This window comes from Bos indicus, chromosome 24, assembly GCF_029378745.1.
Source record: "Bos indicus isolate NIAB-ARS_2022 breed Sahiwal x Tharparkar chromosome 24, NIAB-ARS_B.indTharparkar_mat_pri_1.0, whole genome shotgun sequence".
NCBI lineage: Eukaryota > Metazoa > Chordata > Mammalia > Artiodactyla > Bovidae > Bos > Bos indicus.
In genome coordinates, this window is record NC_091783.1 from 1,174,771 (window position 1) to 1,193,942 (window position 19,172).

General features: G+C 55.1%; 1 protein-coding gene across 4 annotated transcripts in view; it reads right to left on the reverse strand.

Annotated features, from left to right (window-relative positions):
- Positions 1-526: 526 nt before the first annotated feature.
- Positions 527-19,172, reverse strand: part of NFATC1 (nuclear factor of activated T cells 1) — an 87,011-nt gene continuing 68,365 nt past the window's right edge. For all 4 annotated transcript variants that reach the window (XM_070778621.1, XM_070778622.1, XM_070778623.1 and 1 more), the window contains exon 10: positions 527-2,354. In XM_070778621.1, the coding sequence (XP_070634722.1) occupies positions 2,305-2,354 (50 nt within the window). In that variant the 3' untranslated portion in view covers positions 527-2,304. The remainder of the gene's footprint in view (positions 2,355-19,172) is intronic.

Here is a 19,172-nt window from a genome sequence, read left to right on the forward strand (position 1 = left end):
CTTGAGTTTGAAAGACCTGAATGCAAAACAGTATTTCCGCAATTCAGCGCGATGAGCCCTGGAGTGCCCCCTGGAAGCTCCTGGTGCCACCCTTGTCTTAGAACAACTTGCTGACAGTCCCTACCCGAGCCCGGAGTAGGCGATGTGGGTGGGGGAGTGGAGGAGACAGCCAAGCCAGGTGGCCAAGGGCTCGTCGTGAAGGTGATGGCAGGTCAAGTGTGAGTGTGGGAGGCCTCACCCGGCTCTGCCTCCGGACAGAAACGTTGGCACAAGCGGAGGTGCTCTCCACGGGGCCTGGAGAAGCATTTCTGACATGCCACCTAAGCACTGGGGACGCCGCTCACATCCACGCCTCCCAGGGTGGCCTTCCTGACATGTAAGGAGGTGAGAAAACGCCTCACACGCGCAGCTGGACGACGGGAAGCCCTTCTACAAACACAAGCACACGGACCTACGGCAGAAAACCCGCTTAAGAACAAAGAGGATTTTTCCATGCGTGGAATGAATCACAGTCTGACTAAGATGGTCCGGCAAAAAAAAAAAAAAAGAAAAATATTGCTTTATTGGATCTATTTTCTACCTACAAAGAGAGCTAACACAGTATCAAACATCTCCTTTCGTGTCTCCCGAGAAACGTCTCATGCAATTCCTAGGAGGCTAAATGCAGGACGGGGCTCCAAGCAGGGTGAGGGGGGCGGGGAGGGGCCGCTATGTACAGGAAGCCATATACCGTCAGCTCTTCACAGTAATGTGCAAATGTTACAAATATGGCTTTCAGGATTTCGTTTCTGTGACTTAAAAAACAAGTAAGACATAGTCGTACAGAACAACATTTTAAAAATAATTCTTTCCGTGGGAGAGCGCCTTCCCCACTGAAACGCTTGAGTTTGGGGACAGGATGTGTCACCTCCCCCGAGGGTGCAATTCGGCCACGTTCCAGCAGGGGGCGAGAGTTCCTAAGGCACAGTTATCACGTTAAAGGTGTTACCATTAAACCATGCTTTTTGGTTATGTGAAACAACAGGTCACGGCTAGCAATAACGCGTAATAAGCTGTTATGGGTACAAAATGCAGTAGTAAAGCTCACACTAACCTATGTTAACAGTAACTAGTCTGGAAACACTAGAGTCACCACATAGTAAAACGCTGTTTTTGGTAATGGTTTCTTCAGATGAAGCAGTTAAAAGGCTTTTGTGAAAGAATGATCTTACAGCGGAACAAATATATTACACTCCTTCTGTAACACTATTTACAGTTCCTTTCCAATTCTGCCATTTGGTAACAGCCGATATAATGGATGCACCTTTTCTGGTTCTAAAGTGCTTGGTTAACTGCAGGAGACCCGAGACGCAGACCTCCCGGGGCCGGGGGGCGCCCCCACGGACGTGGCTACGGGGAGCTGGATTTTGAGCCTCGGGTCTATTTTCCAAAACGGATACTGGTTATTGCTGACACAGACGCCCTTGCCGGGTGGAGACTGAATGTCACCACGTCGGTTATATTCACCATAAATATATGCCTATATATGTACACACATGCAAATACGAGACCTATCCCAAGACAGAGAGATTTCTCTTTTTGTCCAGTAGCCTATCTTGTGCTATTCAACTTACCTGTGCTATGTTTGAAGCCAGATTAAAAACAAAATCCTAACATGCTACAATGAACAACCCTATGGTCTGAGTAACACAGGGGAGGGAAGGCAGTCACGAGATCTGAGATGACACTTTGGAGCAGTTCTGAAACACGCTGAGTAAGGCAACAGAATTGTATGTTACAGCCCAGGAAGAGGTGAGAAAGTAGGAAACGTGCCAGGGTTTCCTCACAATGCCCAGTCCTCCAGTATTCTTTTAACTTATACAAAGGATAAAGCCTCGTGACGAAACGTCCTACAGCTTCTGCTCCTACAAATGCCCTCCTGGGAGCCACATCAGCGCTTGATTCCACAGTGCCCCGCCGCTGTGGTCGGCTGAAATAAGGCACTTCCACTGAAAAATCCAGGGTGCCTGAAGGGCGCAGCTCGGGGCGGCCGCCATGTCAGGTTGAGGCCACGAGGGCAGTGTCACGAGGTCTGTCTTCCGTGCTCCCCCCACCCACCCACTTTCGTTTCCTTCTTGAGGTGACTTTCCTTCAGAAGAGGGATCGGTCCTTCCTTCCTTGGGCTACTTCTTTGCACAAGTGACCTGAGCCTTCACTGCGGTGGAAGCTCCCAGTGGTACCAGGTATGGATTCAGTTTGTTGACTCAGAGTCATCACCGTGGAACAGACAGACACCACGCAGCCTCTGAGAGTCCACGCTGCCAACTACGAGTGGATGTTGGTGCTGGAGAGGTCATTCCGGATTATCTCATTTACTGTAAGAAAACAAAAGTAGAGAGAGCGTCAGAGGGACAGGACTCCACACACAAGTTCATGTAAACTTGTGAAACTGACTGAAATCCCATCAGTCAGTTATGTTCAGCCTGTGAAAAGTTGTCCCCTGAGAATGAGTCCTGAGCCAGCAGGACACGGCTGCCCCAGACCCGGGGCTGTGACCGCAGGGCCAGTACTCGGGCTGAGACCAGGGGCCTGCGTCAGGTTCTGACCGCTGAGCCGGGGCAGGGAGCCGTCTGTGCTCACGCAGGTTTGAAAAACCAACAGATAAACACCGGCCGTGGAAGCACCGCTTGAAGTCCATGCCCCGTGGGCCCCTCGCAGCGGCCTCGTGGTCAGTCGGCTCAGGGCAGTTTGGGAAGGAGGGCTGACTGCCCGGCCTGAGCCTCCCTTTGTTCGGGGCTGTTCCTTCACCTCTGTTCCCTTGTCCGTGTCCACCACGGTCTGTGATTTTTGGCAGCCGGGGAGGAAATGAGCAGAGCTGGCAGAGGCCTCGGGAGGGACCGGCAACCTCCCTCTGTCCGCCCCCACCCCCGGCGGCACGTATGGGAAATGTCACCGGGAGGCTGTCGGCACCGCTCGCAGGGCTCAGAGGTGGGGATGTGCTCGCGTCACGGAACTGCCCGGGCTCCCCTCTGCCGGCAGATAAACCGTGTGTTTCTGCTGAGGCCCCGGCAGGCCGAGGGCGGCTTCCCGGAGCAATCAGTGGGGCGCGTTTCCGAGCCCACTCCCTTCCCTAAACTGCTTTTCAACACCCCCCCTACCCGCCAAGTATTTTTAAGAATAACAATAATAAAGCACAGTGGGGAACCAGGAATTGTGTCACGGGAACCGACAACAGAATTTGCTGGCCCTGTGGACCCTGGAGCCGGGCCCCTCCCGAGGAGGGGCACGTGGGGGGTGGGGGTGCCAGGCAGTGGCCCACAGCGACACGCCCGGACTGACAGGGCTGTCCGACAGGTGGTCACATGTCCTCTGCCGATGGCCCTGGCCGCATGCGGGAAACGCTGGACAGGCGGCAGCTGCCTCCACAACCCTCGGCCAGTGCACCCTCGGCGGGTGAGGCCACATGCCCCTGCCTTGGCTCACGGGTCCCCGAGGGCTCGGGGCAGGGAGGGCGGGGGGGCGACACGGGCCCCCGGGCCAGCAGCTCCTCCGTTTCCTCCAGGTTCGGCCTCTGTGCTCCTAAGTCCACTAAGTCTAGTCCATCTCTCCCGAGCGCTGCCCCGCAAGGTCATTCTGACAAAAGGCAGCCACAGGACCCGAGTCTCTCTAAGGTTTGGTCAAGGTCAGGATGGGCCTCAACAGCACGCAGGGTGTCTCTGCCCCAGGGCAACGCGGAACATACGAGAGAGAGAGCGAGAGAGCGAGAGAGTGAGAGAGTGTGAGCGCGCGCATTCAGAGAGGGGAATGGAGTGGAGGGGAGCGTGGACGCGGGAGGGCGGGGTGGAGGGGGGCGCGGACTTGGTAGAGAGCCTAGGTGCAGTGGTGGGTGGCGGGGTGGAGGCGGGTGCGGACGCGGTAGAGAGCCTACGTGCAGTGTTGTGTGGCTGGGTGGAAGCTGGTGCGGACGCGGTAGAGAGCCTACGTGCGGCACGGGGCGGAGGTCGGGGGGCACGGAGGCGGTAGAGCCCGTACGTGCGGGGGCCGGCGGGCATCCTGTGGCAGCACAGGCACGGAAGAGCCGTTCACACTGTCCTCACTGGGCACTGGACGGCTTACGGGGCGCTTTCCTGACCATCACCTCATTTTGTCCTAAAACAACCCAAGGCCAGGGGCCTGGTGGGGCTGCCTAAACTTTTCCGAGAAAAGAAGCAGGTTTGGGGCCACGCAGGTCAGGGTCTCTCCCACTGGGTGACAGCTACTACTGAGAAGGGGTAACGGAGGCAGTGGGGCCAGCTCCATCCCAGAACAGAAATCAGCTGTCATGCCTCAAGGCAAAGATTTCATAGTGCGAACACTGGTCGACCCCACCTGAAGCGGGGTGGGGGTGGAGGTCAGTCACACCACCCAGAGTCTGGCTCTGCCTTCCCAGTTTTAGGAAAATGGAAATCTCAGAGCAGTCTAGTAAGATCAGGAATAGATGGCTGAAAAATATCTGATGGGCAATAATGACTGGAACTGGGAGGGAGAGCTGAGAGGTAATATTGTTGTATAGTTGCTAAGTCATGTCCGACTCTTTGCAACCCATGGACTGCAGCATGCCAGGCTTCCCTGTCCTTCACCAACTCCTGGAGCTTGCTCAAACTCATGCCCATCCAGTCGCTGATGCCATCCAACCATCTCATCCTCTGCATCCCCTTCTCCTGCCTTCAATCTTTTCCAGCATCAAGGTTTTCTCCAATGAGTTGGTTCTTTGCATCAGGTGGCCAAAGTATTGGAGCTTCAGCATCAGTCTTTCCAATGAATATTCAGGGTTGATTTCTTTTAGGATTGCCTGGTTTGATTTCCTTGGTGTCCAAAGACTCTCAAGAGTCTTCTCCAACACCACAGTTCAAAAGCATCAATTCTTTGGTACTCAGCTGTCTTTATGATCCCATTCTCACATTAGTACATGATTATTGGAAAAACCATAGCTTTGACTATATGGACTTTTGTCTGAAAAGTGATGTCTCTGCTTTCTAATGCTGTCTAGGTTTGTCAAAGCTTTTCTTCCAAGGAGTAAGCATCTATTACTTTTATGACTTCAGTCACTGTCCATAGTGATTTTGGAGCCCAAGAAAACCTGTCACTGTTTCCATTTTTTCCCCATCTGAGGGTAAAAGTGAGGGGTTGGGAGGGAGCTCTGAGGGTTAGTAAGGCAGCCAGTGGAGTAGCTGAGAATCTTTACTCAGGGTTAGAGAGACCACAGGAAAAATAACATCTGTTTGACGAGATAAAAGGGGAAGAAACCTAAGCGGTGGGCTTCCCCTTTTGCCTACTGGGGCACCTGAACCTTTAAGGGGGTGCCCGTGGTGGGGGTGGGGGGTGTAGTGAAGATGCATATCCCGGACATTCTGGGCCCAGAGAGGAGACCAGTGCAGGGCTCTGCAATAAGTGGGGCCTGGTCCCATGGGGAGCCCCCAGGAGAGGCTCAGGGGCCAGGGTGGGAGCAGAGCTCCTGCCCATCACCATCGGCTGGGGCCTCTGATGAGCCTCCTGTTGACATGTCATTGGCTGGACCCAGCGCTGCCCATGACTGGCAAGGGCAGGCTGGGGTCACAGTGGGTCACTCCTCTTAGGAACAGACTCAAGAACCAACCCCCACCTCTCCACACACCCTCCTGCATCTTCCCTGAGCACTGTGGCCTGAGCCGGGAAGCTGCCCAAAGTAAAGGTGGAAGACCAGCAACCCCCGGTGGATGACGCTTCCCATAAGGGTCCCCGGGGCTGAGGATGGGTGCTCAGACCTCACTTCCTTCCACAGACACAGTTTGAGTAGGAGCCCTGCAGGGAAGCCATGATGGCCCTATTTCATAGATGGATAAAGAAAGACGAGGTCAGGGTAGGGCTGAGGTAGAGGGGCCCTGATGGAGGGTGGGAAGTGGAGCATAGGGTCCCGGCCCTGGTCCTCCCAGCCACGACTTCCTATCTTCCCTCCGTGAGGTCATGGGTCCGAGCCCGCATCAGGCCCGGCCCCGGGGCTCTGTGTGGGTTATTTCGGGGGTGGCTTTCTCTCTTTGATATGGTTGTGCCGAAGACACCTACGGTTTCCCACAATGTCTTCTCTCTACTGATAATTTCCATCTTCTTATTCAGCTTTTCCACCGACACAGAGGTTTTTTTTTTCTTTACAGAAGTATTTTGAACTGCAGGTAACATGTGACCCTCCCGGATCGTGAGGGACCTGAAAGAGGAACCTTTGCTGTGTTTCACGTCAGATTGTCCCTGCAACAGGATGTGGTGAGCTGTTATACCACAATTTAATAAGGGTTTTTTCCCTTATATTTAATTTTTCTCTAAAATGCTCCTGAGGTGGAAACAATTGTTTTTTTCCTAAAACTTATGTGGCAGTTTGAATTGTTGTTTTAATCTGGGATATAGACGCAGGATGTGTATATCTGATGCCCATACACAAACCCACCTCTCTATAAATATGGGATTGAGTGAAAAGGAAGTTAGCATTTTTTTAAAAAATACCAAAACTAACATGTACAAAACACAGGCATAGTTTTCACCTGTACTTGAGTAACACTGGTAAATGTTAACTATATCCTTCCTGAAACCATAGAAAGATGTCTCTGCTATTCACAAGCGAGTGTGCAAATTCACTAATAAGGTGAAAAGTCCTTTTAAAGTAAAGTATTTGGCTTTCTTTTGACACCGCTTTGAGAGTAGCTGGCATCAGAGCCTGCTGTTGTGCTGAAACACCATGGCTCATCCCTGCGGTTTCCCCCGTGGGCTCCGTGTGACTATCTTGAGAACAGAGCAAACCTAAAAGGAATCGCGAGTCTGAGTAGTTTTTTACATATTTCTCTCCTTTCAACGTCTGACCTTTAAGTAAATGTTCCCACGTTTCTGAATTCTTGGTTTCTGAATGCAACTACAGATCTCAAGACAGATCATAAGGAGTGAACAAACTATTTACCCAACTCCTACGGTTAGTTGCTAAGCCCTTGCATGTGTATTATTCTTGATCCTGCAGCAATCCTACGGAGGTAAAGGTGGGGAGGCTCAGCCATCCTGGCCCTTGAGAGAAGGCGAGAAGCTGAGACCCTGACCTGGTGACCTCAGCCTGGGGCCGCCCCTCCTCACCTGCACACACTACGGGTCTAGAAGCTTCGAGACTGCTCCGGGTCTGGAAGCTTCAAGACTACTCCCTCAGGCTCCACAGGGCCGTGTGACCTGCTCTTTCTCAGTCATGACTATGAAAGTCAGAAAGGCCGGGGAGATGCACACAGGGGTGGGGACCCTGACAGCCAGGCCAGCAAAGCCCTGCTCGCCCACCCTCCTGCAGGGTCGGCCCCCCCAGGCCCTCTCTGCCCGTGACTCTCACCGTCCTCACCCGCAAGGTGCTCAGAACACAGAGGCCAGGGAGGCTGTGTAAGGCCACAGTCTCTCGTCTCCTTTTCCGCGGCATGTTTTCAAAACAAAAAATCCACACCCACCCACCATCACACATACACACACAGTACACTGTTTGAGCCAGAAAGACTTCGTCTTTCGTTTTTCCTGTATTGCTTTTCTGTGCTTTAGAAACTTTTTTTAAGGGAGAGACGTTGCAGGCGACCAAGGAATCCACAGGGTCTGTGTGGTGACCATTTCCCCTGACCTGGAGGAGCTGCACGTGGGCTGCCAGCCCCGGCTCCCATATTGTGGGCAGCTGAGCCTGGTGCCTTCAAAGGGGTGCTGTGGGTGCGGGTCCAGTGCCAGGAGGGGCCCGCCAGTGTGGCCTCAGAAACAGCACCATGCCCCCGCAGCAGTGCCTGCACATGGCGCGGACAGGCAGGGGGCTCTGAGAGCTGCTCCCGCCTGACAGGCTTCTCGCGGCTCCAGCAGGCTCTACCTGGTTTTAAGGTCTGACATCCAAGTGGCAGCTGCCCACCATCCACACGTCCTCCTGCTTATGGTCACCTCTCACTCCCACGGCCCCGAGGTGGCTCCTCATCGCCAGTGTCCCCACCTTATCTGTCCGAGACTTTATCACCAAGTGCCCCACTTCCTACCCTAAGTGAAGACGCGGTATGTGTGCTTCTGGGTTTGACTCTAAATATCGGGACTTTGAACGTGGTGATAGTAGGATCACTTTGCTCTGAGAGAGGAAAGAATGAGTACGATGGAAAACCCAGGGTCCTGACACCAGCAGGTCCCCGAGACCCCGGGAGATACAGGACGACACGTGATCAGAGTCAGAACACAAAGTGTGGCAGGGCCAGGGCTGCACAGGCCGCCGGGGCGTCCTCCCCCGGCCCCCAGCTTCCTGAGGGAGCGGCCTGCCCCCGGGGCCTGAGGTCCCGCGGTGAAGACGCGGGCGTGCCTGAGGCCCTTCCCGCCCAGTGAATCGCCGATGGAGAAACAGACCCCTCCTGGACCGAGTTCTGTGCGCGGGGGAAAGCGAGGCGTGACGCGGTGTCTCCCAGCCCCCTGGAGCGGTTACTGTTCGCATCGTTACTGTTCGCATCGCCGTGGACGGGACCAGGGGCCAGGAGACGCGCCGGTCGCCTCACCGCGCGGGCTGGCTCACCACAGCCTGCGCCGGGAGGCCGGCGGCAGGGCGGCCCTGGGGTCTGGTCTGTGTCCGCGCAGCGGGACGGTGGCTGAGGAGGCCCCATCAGCCTCGCCTCCGGCCTCCACAGAGGGAGCAGAGCTGCTCTAGCGCCTTCCAGGGAACTCTCCGTTACCGACTGCCTGCCGGTAAGAGAGAACCTGTGTGAGGGGCGGCCGCCCTGCTCTAAAGCCACTGCGAAGTCTGGGTTCAACCACGAGACACAAAACGGGACGCGGGACCGGCCCCCTCTGCTCTCAGTTTCCACGTTCCTGATGTCCCGTGTGGACCCCTGTGCTGTCAGAACAGTGCCCGTGCAAGTTTCTCAGGTTAACGAGGACATCGCCACGTCCCCGAATGGGTCACAGACACCAGCTGGTTTCTCGCTGGACGCGGCCGCAGGGACACGTGGGGCAGCGGCCTGTTCACGCGGGCGGCGGGCTCTGCCCTCCTGCTGCAGGGGCCCTGGTGGGCACAGGGCGGGAAGGGCCAGGAGAAGCAGGTGTCAGACGCTTCCGGCTGTCTTCACACAGCTGTCAGCCTGGCCTCTCAGGCCTGGGTTTGGGCTCAGAGGTAAAAATCTAGCTCAGCAACATTAACCTCACCACACAGTTTACTCCCTGCCTTCAAATCAACTTACTCAGAGAAGGACCATACCTTATAAATAACACTTTTGTGTCAATTAAAAAAAAACGTTATTTGTTGATATAATGCCTAATTACATACCTGTGTGTGTGTGTCACTTAGTCGTGTCCAACTCTTTGTGACCCCATGGACTATAGCCTGCCAGACCCCTCTGTCCATGGGATTCTCCAGGCAAGAATACTGGAGTGGATTGCCATTTCCTTCTCAAAATTACATACCTAACTACATACACTTTAAAACATCTCTTTTTTGACAGTTAGGTTAGTTCCAATAAGGAATCAAACTATACTACGGGTTTTTAAAAACTCACAATATTTATCTACTGCTACTTAGCAAACGAGTCAGCCCAGCAGGCACACTGTCATTCTTTCCGTTTCTGGTTTTACAACATGCTGTGATGTTGGTTTTTTAATGAAGAGACCTGGTTCTTTAGAGCATCATTGTCCTTTAGACAAGAGCAATATAAAAAACAAAGAAGGTCTTGGTGACTTCCCCAAGGGGTTCCCACAGAATTCTGTCCCCATCCCAGCTCGAACACACCAGCCCATGCTGTACGAGTTGCCATGACTTTCCATCAAAGCTCATGATCACATTAAATATGGCACATAAATAAATATATGGCACAAGAGCAACTATTACTTCTTCACTCTATCTTCCTTCAAGGGGCAGAAAAACGCACATCCTTCTAGAGACCAAGTCATCAAAATCATTCTTATTTTTAAGAGAAAACCAAAATAGCTTTCTGAAGAGCAAAGCAAAACAGGAAGGATATTCTTTCCCATTCCTACAACTAAAAGATAATTTAAAAAAGTATCTGCTAACTTTCCCAGAAAATGCACCTTTGGCTAAAGTTAGTATGTAACCTAAGAGGATGATAATTTCGGTGGACGGAAGCAGAAACGTCTCAGCCGGATCTCTTCTTAAGGAACTAACTCCTAGGAAGTCTCCGGATCATGTTTGCTGTGCTTGCCTGCAAACCTGGTGATTCCTGGGTAAGAAAGCCCTTGCCGGTGGCTGTGTGTCCTTGCAGACGTAAGGACGTTCACTGCTGTGATTCCGTCACCAATGGGATGGACGTGTCCCCGTTTGCACTGGACACAGGCAGGCACACTCGGTTGTCATTAAGGGCATCTCTGTGGACTTGAGCTAAGCCAAGGCCACAGTTCAGAGAGCAGAGGCACCAGGGGAGTGCGTGCCCTGTGCAGGAAGCGTGAGGTGTGGCTGCGTGTGGGCGTTCAGTTTCCTGAGAAGAGGCGACCTCGTGGCAAGTCCACCTCCCTCACAGGTGGGCACTGGTCAGTCTCCCAGGTCCAGTGGCCTCCGTGTCCAGTGTGACCATGCCTGGTCCACCCACAGCCCCTGTCCCTCCCTGAGGAGGTGCCGCCCTGCGAGACTCTGGGCTGAAAATGGTGATTTTGCCACGTGCGCATCACAACTGTTGTAATTCTGAAAATGCAGAGTTGCAACAGTGCTAAAATCATTCTTCACTTTTTCTTTTTTTCCAGAGATGCTTTGCGAGGCAGTGGAAAATAAAACAGTTTCTCAAGTTTCATTAAAAAGTAAGTTCTCGTGTTACCTCGGGTGTCCTGGACCTATTTCAGCCTTCACTTATTTTTATCTTTTTAATCATAATAAGCCACTGCCACGGGGCCTGCTATTTTTGGAAGGAGAGAATGGGACAGTGGAGGGGCTGGATGACAACAGTCACGGTTTTAATAAAACATGACCCTCCCAGCTGGATGTGGGTTGGCCCTGACAGGCACCTCTGTTACGCGGGGCTGCCAGCCATTAAAACAGAATAATTGTCCTGCCTCCATGGCCGCTTCCTCATTTAGCCTGAATACTCCAAATAATGCAAACGGCCCGTGTGGAAACTGCAGCGTCCGTGGGGAGCGGGGGCCGCGTGGCAGGAGGGTCCCCGCCCGCCCCTGGCCTCCTGCTGGTGTGTGCGGTGGACGCCTTCCCCGTGACCCGGGCCATTATTCTACCCTTGCCAAGCTCGCTCCGCGTTGCTCACTGGGGTCATTAAACCACCGACAAGCACTTTTCCAGGGCCTGCTCTGTGCCGCCGGGGGACACATTGCCCCAGTGATGAAGTTCCTATTCCGACAATGAACAGAGTTGGAAAAATAAAAAAAATTAAGAGACCCGTTTAATTAAAAAGTAAAATTGAATAAATGGGGCTGGACAAGGAGCCGCTGTGGGTTTGGCAGGCGTGCCCCATCCCTGGCTTTGGGAGCTCGGGCCCCTCCCCAGCTGCAGGCACCCCTGGACCCACGACAGCCAGCGTGGGGCCGGTCCTTCTCTGTGGGGCAGGGGAGGTGGTCAGTGAGGTCAGAGGTGCCCACTCTGAGTCTGGGGCTCTCGGGACCACCCGGCACAGGATCCATGACCTCCCAGCCAGCACCAGTTTTGGTCAGAAGATGCCGCCCATGAAGGAAGCTCGGGGAACCTGGGTTCGCAGGAAGAGAAAGCCTGCCTCAAAGCTAACCGTGACCTTGAACTAAGCCATCAGCCCCCCGAGCATCAGCAGGAGGTCTGTCAGGTGTGACTGCGTCCGCGTCCGCACACGGCGGATGAGAGGATGACTGCGTCTAAAGGCAACACGGGGCAGAGGGGTGACTGCCGCTCTCCCTCCCCAAGGCGGGGAACCTGGCAAGGGGCCAGGGGCCCGCATGCTGCTTCTTCTGTCCCGTTTCATAATGAAGCACCGGGGTCAGAAGGGAGCAGGGGACAGGCAGACCCAGCACCCGCCACCCCACGATGACCAGCACCACGAGGGCCTGCACCCTGCTGGGCCATCACCCCACCACCCTGCTAGGACAGGCCGCCTGCCCCGCCCGGCCCAGGCCTGGTGCTCCTGCCACCTGGGGGCGTTGTGCCGCCTGAGCTCAGAGGGGCCGACCCCGAGCCCCACCCAGGCCCACCCTGGGACACTGTGTCGCCTGAGCTCAGAGGGGCCGACCCCGAGCCTCACCCAGGCCCACTGAAAGCTCTAACAAGATCCCAGGGACCGGACATGCTAAGCAGACCCCAGGGACTTGGTTCGCACCCACGAACGTCCGGGGAGCCCTGGGCTGGCCAGGGGGCAGGAAGGGGAGCAGACAGGAAACCTTTTGGGTGCCACGGAAGAGAAGTCTCTAGAGCGGCTGTGCTGAAGTCCACACCCACATCCCTGTGGACAGAAAAGCACGCTTTCCTCACCTTCAGAATATTCTGAACTATCGTTCAAATCTCTGAGAAGAGGTTTTTGTACTGCAGGCCCTGGGCTGCCCGTGGACAGACAGCTAAAAACTTCCGGCTGCTCACTGGGGGGCGAGGCTGGTGGCAGGGGCCTGGCATGGACCTCTCACCTGCTCACTGGGCAGTGCCCCTAGTTCAGTGTCAACTAACGGTCTTGGAGCTCCGAGCCCCCCACACTGGGCATGGAGGGGTGGATGTCCTTGTCTCCGAGGGCGCAGGCACGGCTGCTACACGGCAGCAGGCCCAACCTCCTGGCTCCAGAGTCCCTCCAGAACCTTACCAGGCCCAGGCAGGTCCTGAATACCATAGCTGTCACGTCTGCCTGCGTCCCCACCCCAGCTCGGGCCCAGCTCGCACAGGGTGACCCGGACACTCAGTCCTGCAGCCAGCCTCACCCACTAACCCCTGACCTCCTCGCGGCACCGAGCCCACCTGGAGGGTCAACTGTACCTGAGTGCTGACAAAACCCACTGACAGCAGAACCTGTTTGCTCATTCCATAAAGATCAGATCCATAAAGATTTGGACAAAAAAAATAATAACCACAGAAGGCATGAAGGAAAAAGTGCAACACCAACTTGGTAATCGATGCTTAAACTCCTAATTTGGAAAACATTGGAAAGAGAGCGAAGCAGGAAGGCAGAAAATTCGGGCAAATGAGACAGGTCCCATAATCTTCAGGACATATTGACCCTGGAGTAGGAAAAAAGCAAAAACCAAGATTGAATTTTTGTATTGATTATCTAATTATTAATCTTTATAGAAGCTATTCCAACACTGCACATAATGAGTAATTCATCAAAGTATATTAGGTGCCATGGAAGTTGCCTTCAGTATAAAGGGCCATTAAGTTTCTTGTAATTGCACATTACTGGAGCTTTCCTTGCTCTAAATCAAATCAACGGGACTGGCACACACGCACTCTAATTGACTCTGTAATGACGCCATGCCCCTGGTGGCCACGAAAACGAGCGGCCTCGCCGCACGACCCCGGCCCCGCGGCCCGGTCTCAGGTCTCCAGTCCCATGACCCCAGCCCTGCGGCCCCGTCTCAGGTCGCAGCCCGTGGAGGAGCGCGGTTGGGTCCCACACCCCTCGGGGGACCGGGCAGGGGATCCCCTGCGTTTCCTTCCAACACCTGGAAAGGTCGCCCAGACTGAGGACTGGGCAGCACAGGGGACCAGGGACCCTCCCCGCGGAGAGTCTCACAGGCTGGTTTCTGGAGGAGGTTCTACCCGTTGACCTTGCCTGCACTTAACAGATGTGGAACCAAGGCTGGAAATGTGTCCCCCACGCTGACGACACTGCACTTCCTATGTGACCCAGAGATGCCACTGGAGGCAGAGAAGCCGCAGCCCCTGAGGCTTTTGCTCCATCTCTGCTTCTTCTGAAACGGCCTCCAAGTGTCCCAAACCTAAACCTGGATTCACTGGCCTCTGTGACTCACGGGTAGGTGCTAGGGGGCCGTCTAGAGCGCGGCTCTGTCTCCCAGAATTGTTATTTATATTTTAAACACTGTTTAACCTGCTCTCCCTGACTGCACTCTAACTTCCCTAGGGTGAGGCGTCTGATCCGGTCAGGTGCCTCGACTACCCTGCGATGCCCAAGCAGAGCCAGCAATCTGCAGACACCGGTTGATTTCTGTCCTCTTTGAAAGTTGGATTACTCTCTTCCAGGAGCCTCACCAAGGCTGAGTCTGGGCCCCGCAGGCCTCAGAGCTCTTGTTCTCCAGCTGTGAAGTCATGGCCACAGTAACTTCACAGCATCTTCCTTCTGTGGGGCAGAGCTTGGAAACTTAGCATTACTTCCTTCTCTGTTTATCTAAATTAGATTTCTTTTTTTTCAGAAGAACACTTTTAAACATTAATTAATTAATTTTTGGCCACGCTGGGTCTTTGTTGCTGCAGGCAGGCGTTCTCTAGTCACAGAGACGGGGGCTGCTCTTCACTGTGGTGCCTGGACTGTGGCGCACAGCACTCTAACTGTGGTGGCTTCTCGTCTTGGAGCACGAGCTCCAGGCGCACGGGCTCCAGCGGTCGTGGTGCACGTGCTGCAGCAGCCCGAGACCTGTGAAACCTTCTTGGCTCAGGCATCCAACCTGTGTCCCCTGCATTGGCAGGGGGATTCTTAATCCACTACCACCAGAGATGTTCTATCTAAATCTGATTTCTGAAGAAGCCTTGATATAGCTCTTCAAAAACAAAAAAACAAAACCAAAGAACCAGCATGTGGAGAACAAGCTAGGTAGGACACTTGTTCACAGTTAGTGTCAGCTCAGACTGAAGATCACTGAGGCCTTCCAGTGGCTTCTGGATGGGTCGTGTCTATACCCGAGCTGTGCTGGGCCTTCATGTGGGATTCAGACTGAGCTTCAGGATAAATCAGGGGCCTATTTCCACCACAGGGCGTGAAGAGACCCGAGATGAAGTGACAGGAGTTCTCGAGCCAGGAGTGGGGCTCCGAGCTCAGCACCTTCCCGCTGGTCATGGCCCCTGGTCCACAAATCGTCAGACAAGCTCACTGCACAAGAGCATGGTCTTATCCAAATACTCTATAGATTCAGCAAGCCCTGGGTCAGGAATCCCACACGTTTCTGCAAAGCCTTGTGGTGAGAAGAGCTACAAACTACTGGGATCCAAGGGCATGTTTCTAAATCCACGGGTCCTCTAAGCAGCCAGGAACAGGGAGGGCTCCGTGAGGGAACCTCCTCCAAGGATCCTGCGTTTCTAAGTCTCCTCCTTACTCTACCAGTTAGGAAGTGCTGGACGCCATCTGCAGAGTGAGGCTCGCACCCCATGGCCCCCTTCCTTCCCTCTGTGTTGCTGGGTCTGGGGTGGGGGACAGGCAGGAACCCACTGAGGACCTCACCACCCCAGGCAGCCTAGGTGACCTCAGCACCGGCTCTGAAGACTTAAGTGATGGTGGTGATTGGACACCTCGAGCCAACCAATGGTGGCCAGGGGACGTCAGCATGTTTATGGCTCACAAATCGTGACTTCACAGCCAACCTGGGCTTGCGTAGAGAGAAACAGGACACAGTGCAGAAGAGCGTAAGGCAGGCGAGGGCAGGGGTGTGATGCTGTGAGAGGCTGCTGGAGAGCCCAGGCCACAGCCCATTTGCAGGAGCCCACCTGGCTCATCGGGCTAACCTGTCGCCGAGTTTCCATCCACATACTTCTCTGCAGTTCACAATTCTGCAGCATCGTGGCAGGAAACCACGTACAGGACAGAGAGCTGGTGTGTGATCTGATGGGAACGACTGTCTCCATCTTGGTGAACGAAGGAGGTGTCATAGCTCGGGGGTTATAGGCGCAGGTGTAGGAGGTGATAGGCGTGGTGGGGTGTGACCGGTGTGTGTAGGGGTGACAGGTATGTGGGATATGATGGGTGTGTGGGGGTTGATGGGTTTGTGTGAGGGTGATGGGTGTGTGTGGGGGGTGACGGGTATATGGGGGGGTGACGGGAGTGGTGGTGGGGTGACAAGTGTGTGTGGGGTGATGGGTGTGTGTGGGTAACGGGTGTGTGTGTGGGTGATGGGTGTGTGTGTGGCGTGACGGGTGTGTGTGTGGGTGACAGGTGTGTGTGTGGGGGTGACGGGTGTGTGTGGGGGTGACGGGTGTGTGTATGGGGTGACGGGTGTGTGTATGGGGTGACGGGTTTGTGTGGGGGTGACGGGTGTGTGTGGGGGTGACGGGTGTGTGTGGGGGTGACAAGTATGTGGAAATGATGGGTGTGGTGGTGGGTGACAGGTGTGTGTGTGGGTGACAGGTATGTGGAAGTGATGGGTATGTGTGGCGGTGATGGGTGTGTGTGGGGGTGACAAGTATGTGGAAATGACGGGTGTGGTGGTGGGTGACGGGTGTGTGTGGGGGTGACAGGTATGTGTGGGGGTGACAGGTATGTGGAAGTGACGGGCATGTGTGGGGGTGACGGGTGTGTGTGTGGGTGATGGGTGTGTGTGGGGTGATGGGTGTGTGTGGGGGTGACAGGTATGTCGAAATGACGGGTGTGTTTGGGGGTGACGAGGGTGTGTGGGGGTGACAGGGGTGTGTGGGGGTGACGGGTGTGGTGGTGGGTGACGGGTGTGGTGGTGGGTGATGGGTGTGTGTGGGGTGACAGGTGTGGTGGTGGGTGACAGGTGTGTGTGGGGTGATGGGTGTGTGTGGGGTGACAGGTATGTGGAAGCAACAGGTGTGTGTGGGAGTGATGGGTGTGTCTGGGGTGACGGGTATGTCTGGGGGTGACAGGTATGTGGAAGTGATGGTGTGTGTGGGGGTGATGGGTGTGTGTGGGGTGATGGGTGTATGTGGGGGTGACAGGTATGTGGAAGTGATGGGTGTGTGTGGGGTGATGGGTGTGTGTGGGGTGACGGGTGTGGTGGTGGGTGACGGGTGTGTGTGGGGTGACGGGTGTGTGTGGGGGTGACAGGTATGTGGAAGTGACGGGTGTGTGGGGGGTGACAGGCCTGGGGGGGGCTGCCAGGCAGGGCAGAGGGTGCTGTGCTTCGCTGCCTGGACAGTGGATGGGTGCTGGAGGACAATGGCCTGTGCTCCCAGGGCCGTCTTCCATCCAGCAGAACACCGAGGTGACAGGCAGTCTCCGACATACATGATTTCAGCTCCTTTCTTTAACTAAAATGCCTTAAAGCTGCCTGCACATCTCCCCTCCAACACGGCCGGGACACTGCGTTTCCAGCGTGGCTGCAGACGGCCCTGTGCCGCCAGAGCAAACACTCAAGTGACGGCCCGCACGGCCACCTCTGCAGCCACCACCGCTTTTCCTCTGACCGACCGTCTGCCAAGAGGAAATCACTTGCTGCCCTGGGAGCCTGCGAATCCCAGAAAACAATCTTAAATCCACAAAAATAATTGAACTTCGCTTCTACTGAGCTGCCCATTCCATTCTGATTTTTATTACAATGTCAACAAGAGTTTAATTTGTTTTAAAGTTTAGGTTCTTAAACCTGAGTGATATACGGTAGTTTACAGCTTGCTGGCAACAGCTACTGTGGACAGAAAAAAAAAGGAAAGTGCACAGAAAGGCGATTCTGAGTCTGACGCTGTGAAAGCCAGGAGCCCGGCCAAGAGCAGCAGACAGCAGGCTCTCCTGCAGCCAGGATGGGGCCCCGACACGTGACGCGGTGTGCCCCCTCCCGGCCAGTCTCAGTCTGGGGACAGCAGTTATGAGGAAATGCCCAAAGTGTGGTTTCTCTCATCAAATGCAGCCAGGTCACCTTGGTCCTGCTGTCTTGCCTGGGCGCCATCCTAAAGACGATCCCAGAGGAAACCCTTGAGGGGAAGGAGTGGCCCCCCCGGGTGTCCCCCCATGTACCTCCCTCTTCCAGGTATCTCCCCACCGGCTGTCCCCACACCCTGGGTGTCCTCCTCGGGTGTCCCATGTACCCCCATTCTGGGTATCCCCCTCTGGGTGTCCCCACCATGCTGGGTGTCACCCCCAGGGGGTCTGTCCTGGGTGTCCCCCAGTGTCCCCGCCCCCAGGTGACCCCACCCTACCAGGTGTCACCCCCCCAGGGGGTCCCCCCTGCGTGTTCCCACCTCTTGGGTGCCCCCCCGGGTGTCCCCATCCCAGTGACCTTCTCATTCACCGATTTTGGTCTGTGAGTTTCCTGTCTGTACAGAACGCTCCGACCTCACTCACACTCACAGGTGAGAAGTTAGCTCCCGAGGTCGCTGCTGGGGCCCTGCCCAGTGTCGGCTGAAACCTCCGCAGAGACACGGAGTGGCCTGCAAACCAACCCGGCTCGGCACATGGAGAGAGGATGGGGAGGCCTGAGACGGGCTGTCCCCGGAGCCCCGGGGGCAGCAGAGGGAGCCGGCGGGGCCTGGTTCACGTCTGGACGCCAGGCCTACCCGGCCACACCTCCCTGCTTCCTCCTGCCAGGCCCGCCGGCCGGAGCCGGGGCATCACGGCGGTCTCCCCCGCCGCCCAGGGCGCTCCCAGGCCGTATCTGGAGAGCGGCAGCTGTGTAGCCTGATAGGGCGAGTGGGGAAGCCTTCCCGGGGAGGGCGGGTGGGCTGGGGCTGATAAGGCCCCCTGCCCCACCGAGGACTCATCCAGCACTGTGCGCTCTGCTCAGAGCAGAAGAGAGCCAGCCCCGGGTTCTGGGCGATAACTGTCCATGTCCTCTGGAGGCCGGCGCAGCCCATTGTCTCAGGACCAGGCTGTGATTAGTCGGGGTCCCCTGGGCCTGATAAGGGCGGATGTTTGAGAGGGGGGATGGACCGTCTTTATTCTTAACTGTGTGGAAGCGTCCACTTTGTAATCTGTAAGGAAGGAAGAACCCGGTGTCCCAAAATTCAGACTGGAAAGGGTAAAGGGGCTTAAGGCTTTGTGCCCAGCCAACGTGAGGACCCACATTCCTCACACTTTAAAGAGAATCCTTTACTTAGCTAAACTAAGTGATGGAGAAGCACACATATTTTTATTCCCCAAGAGAAACTCTGCTATCAGCATTATTTTGTGTCATATAAATACAGAATTTGTGAGTTTTCTCCCATCGCGCCTGAAAAAGGGCTGTGTATGTTCCACATACAGAAGCAAACACACACGATGCACACATGCCTTCACTTTCAAAGCACTTCTCTCCTTTGGCATCGAGTGTTTTAGCAAAACCATATGTAATACCAATGACGCTGCACAAGAGGCCAGACCTAGAAACATCCCCAGGCCGGGCTGCCTCTCTGGACACCTTCATATAAATGGACCCAC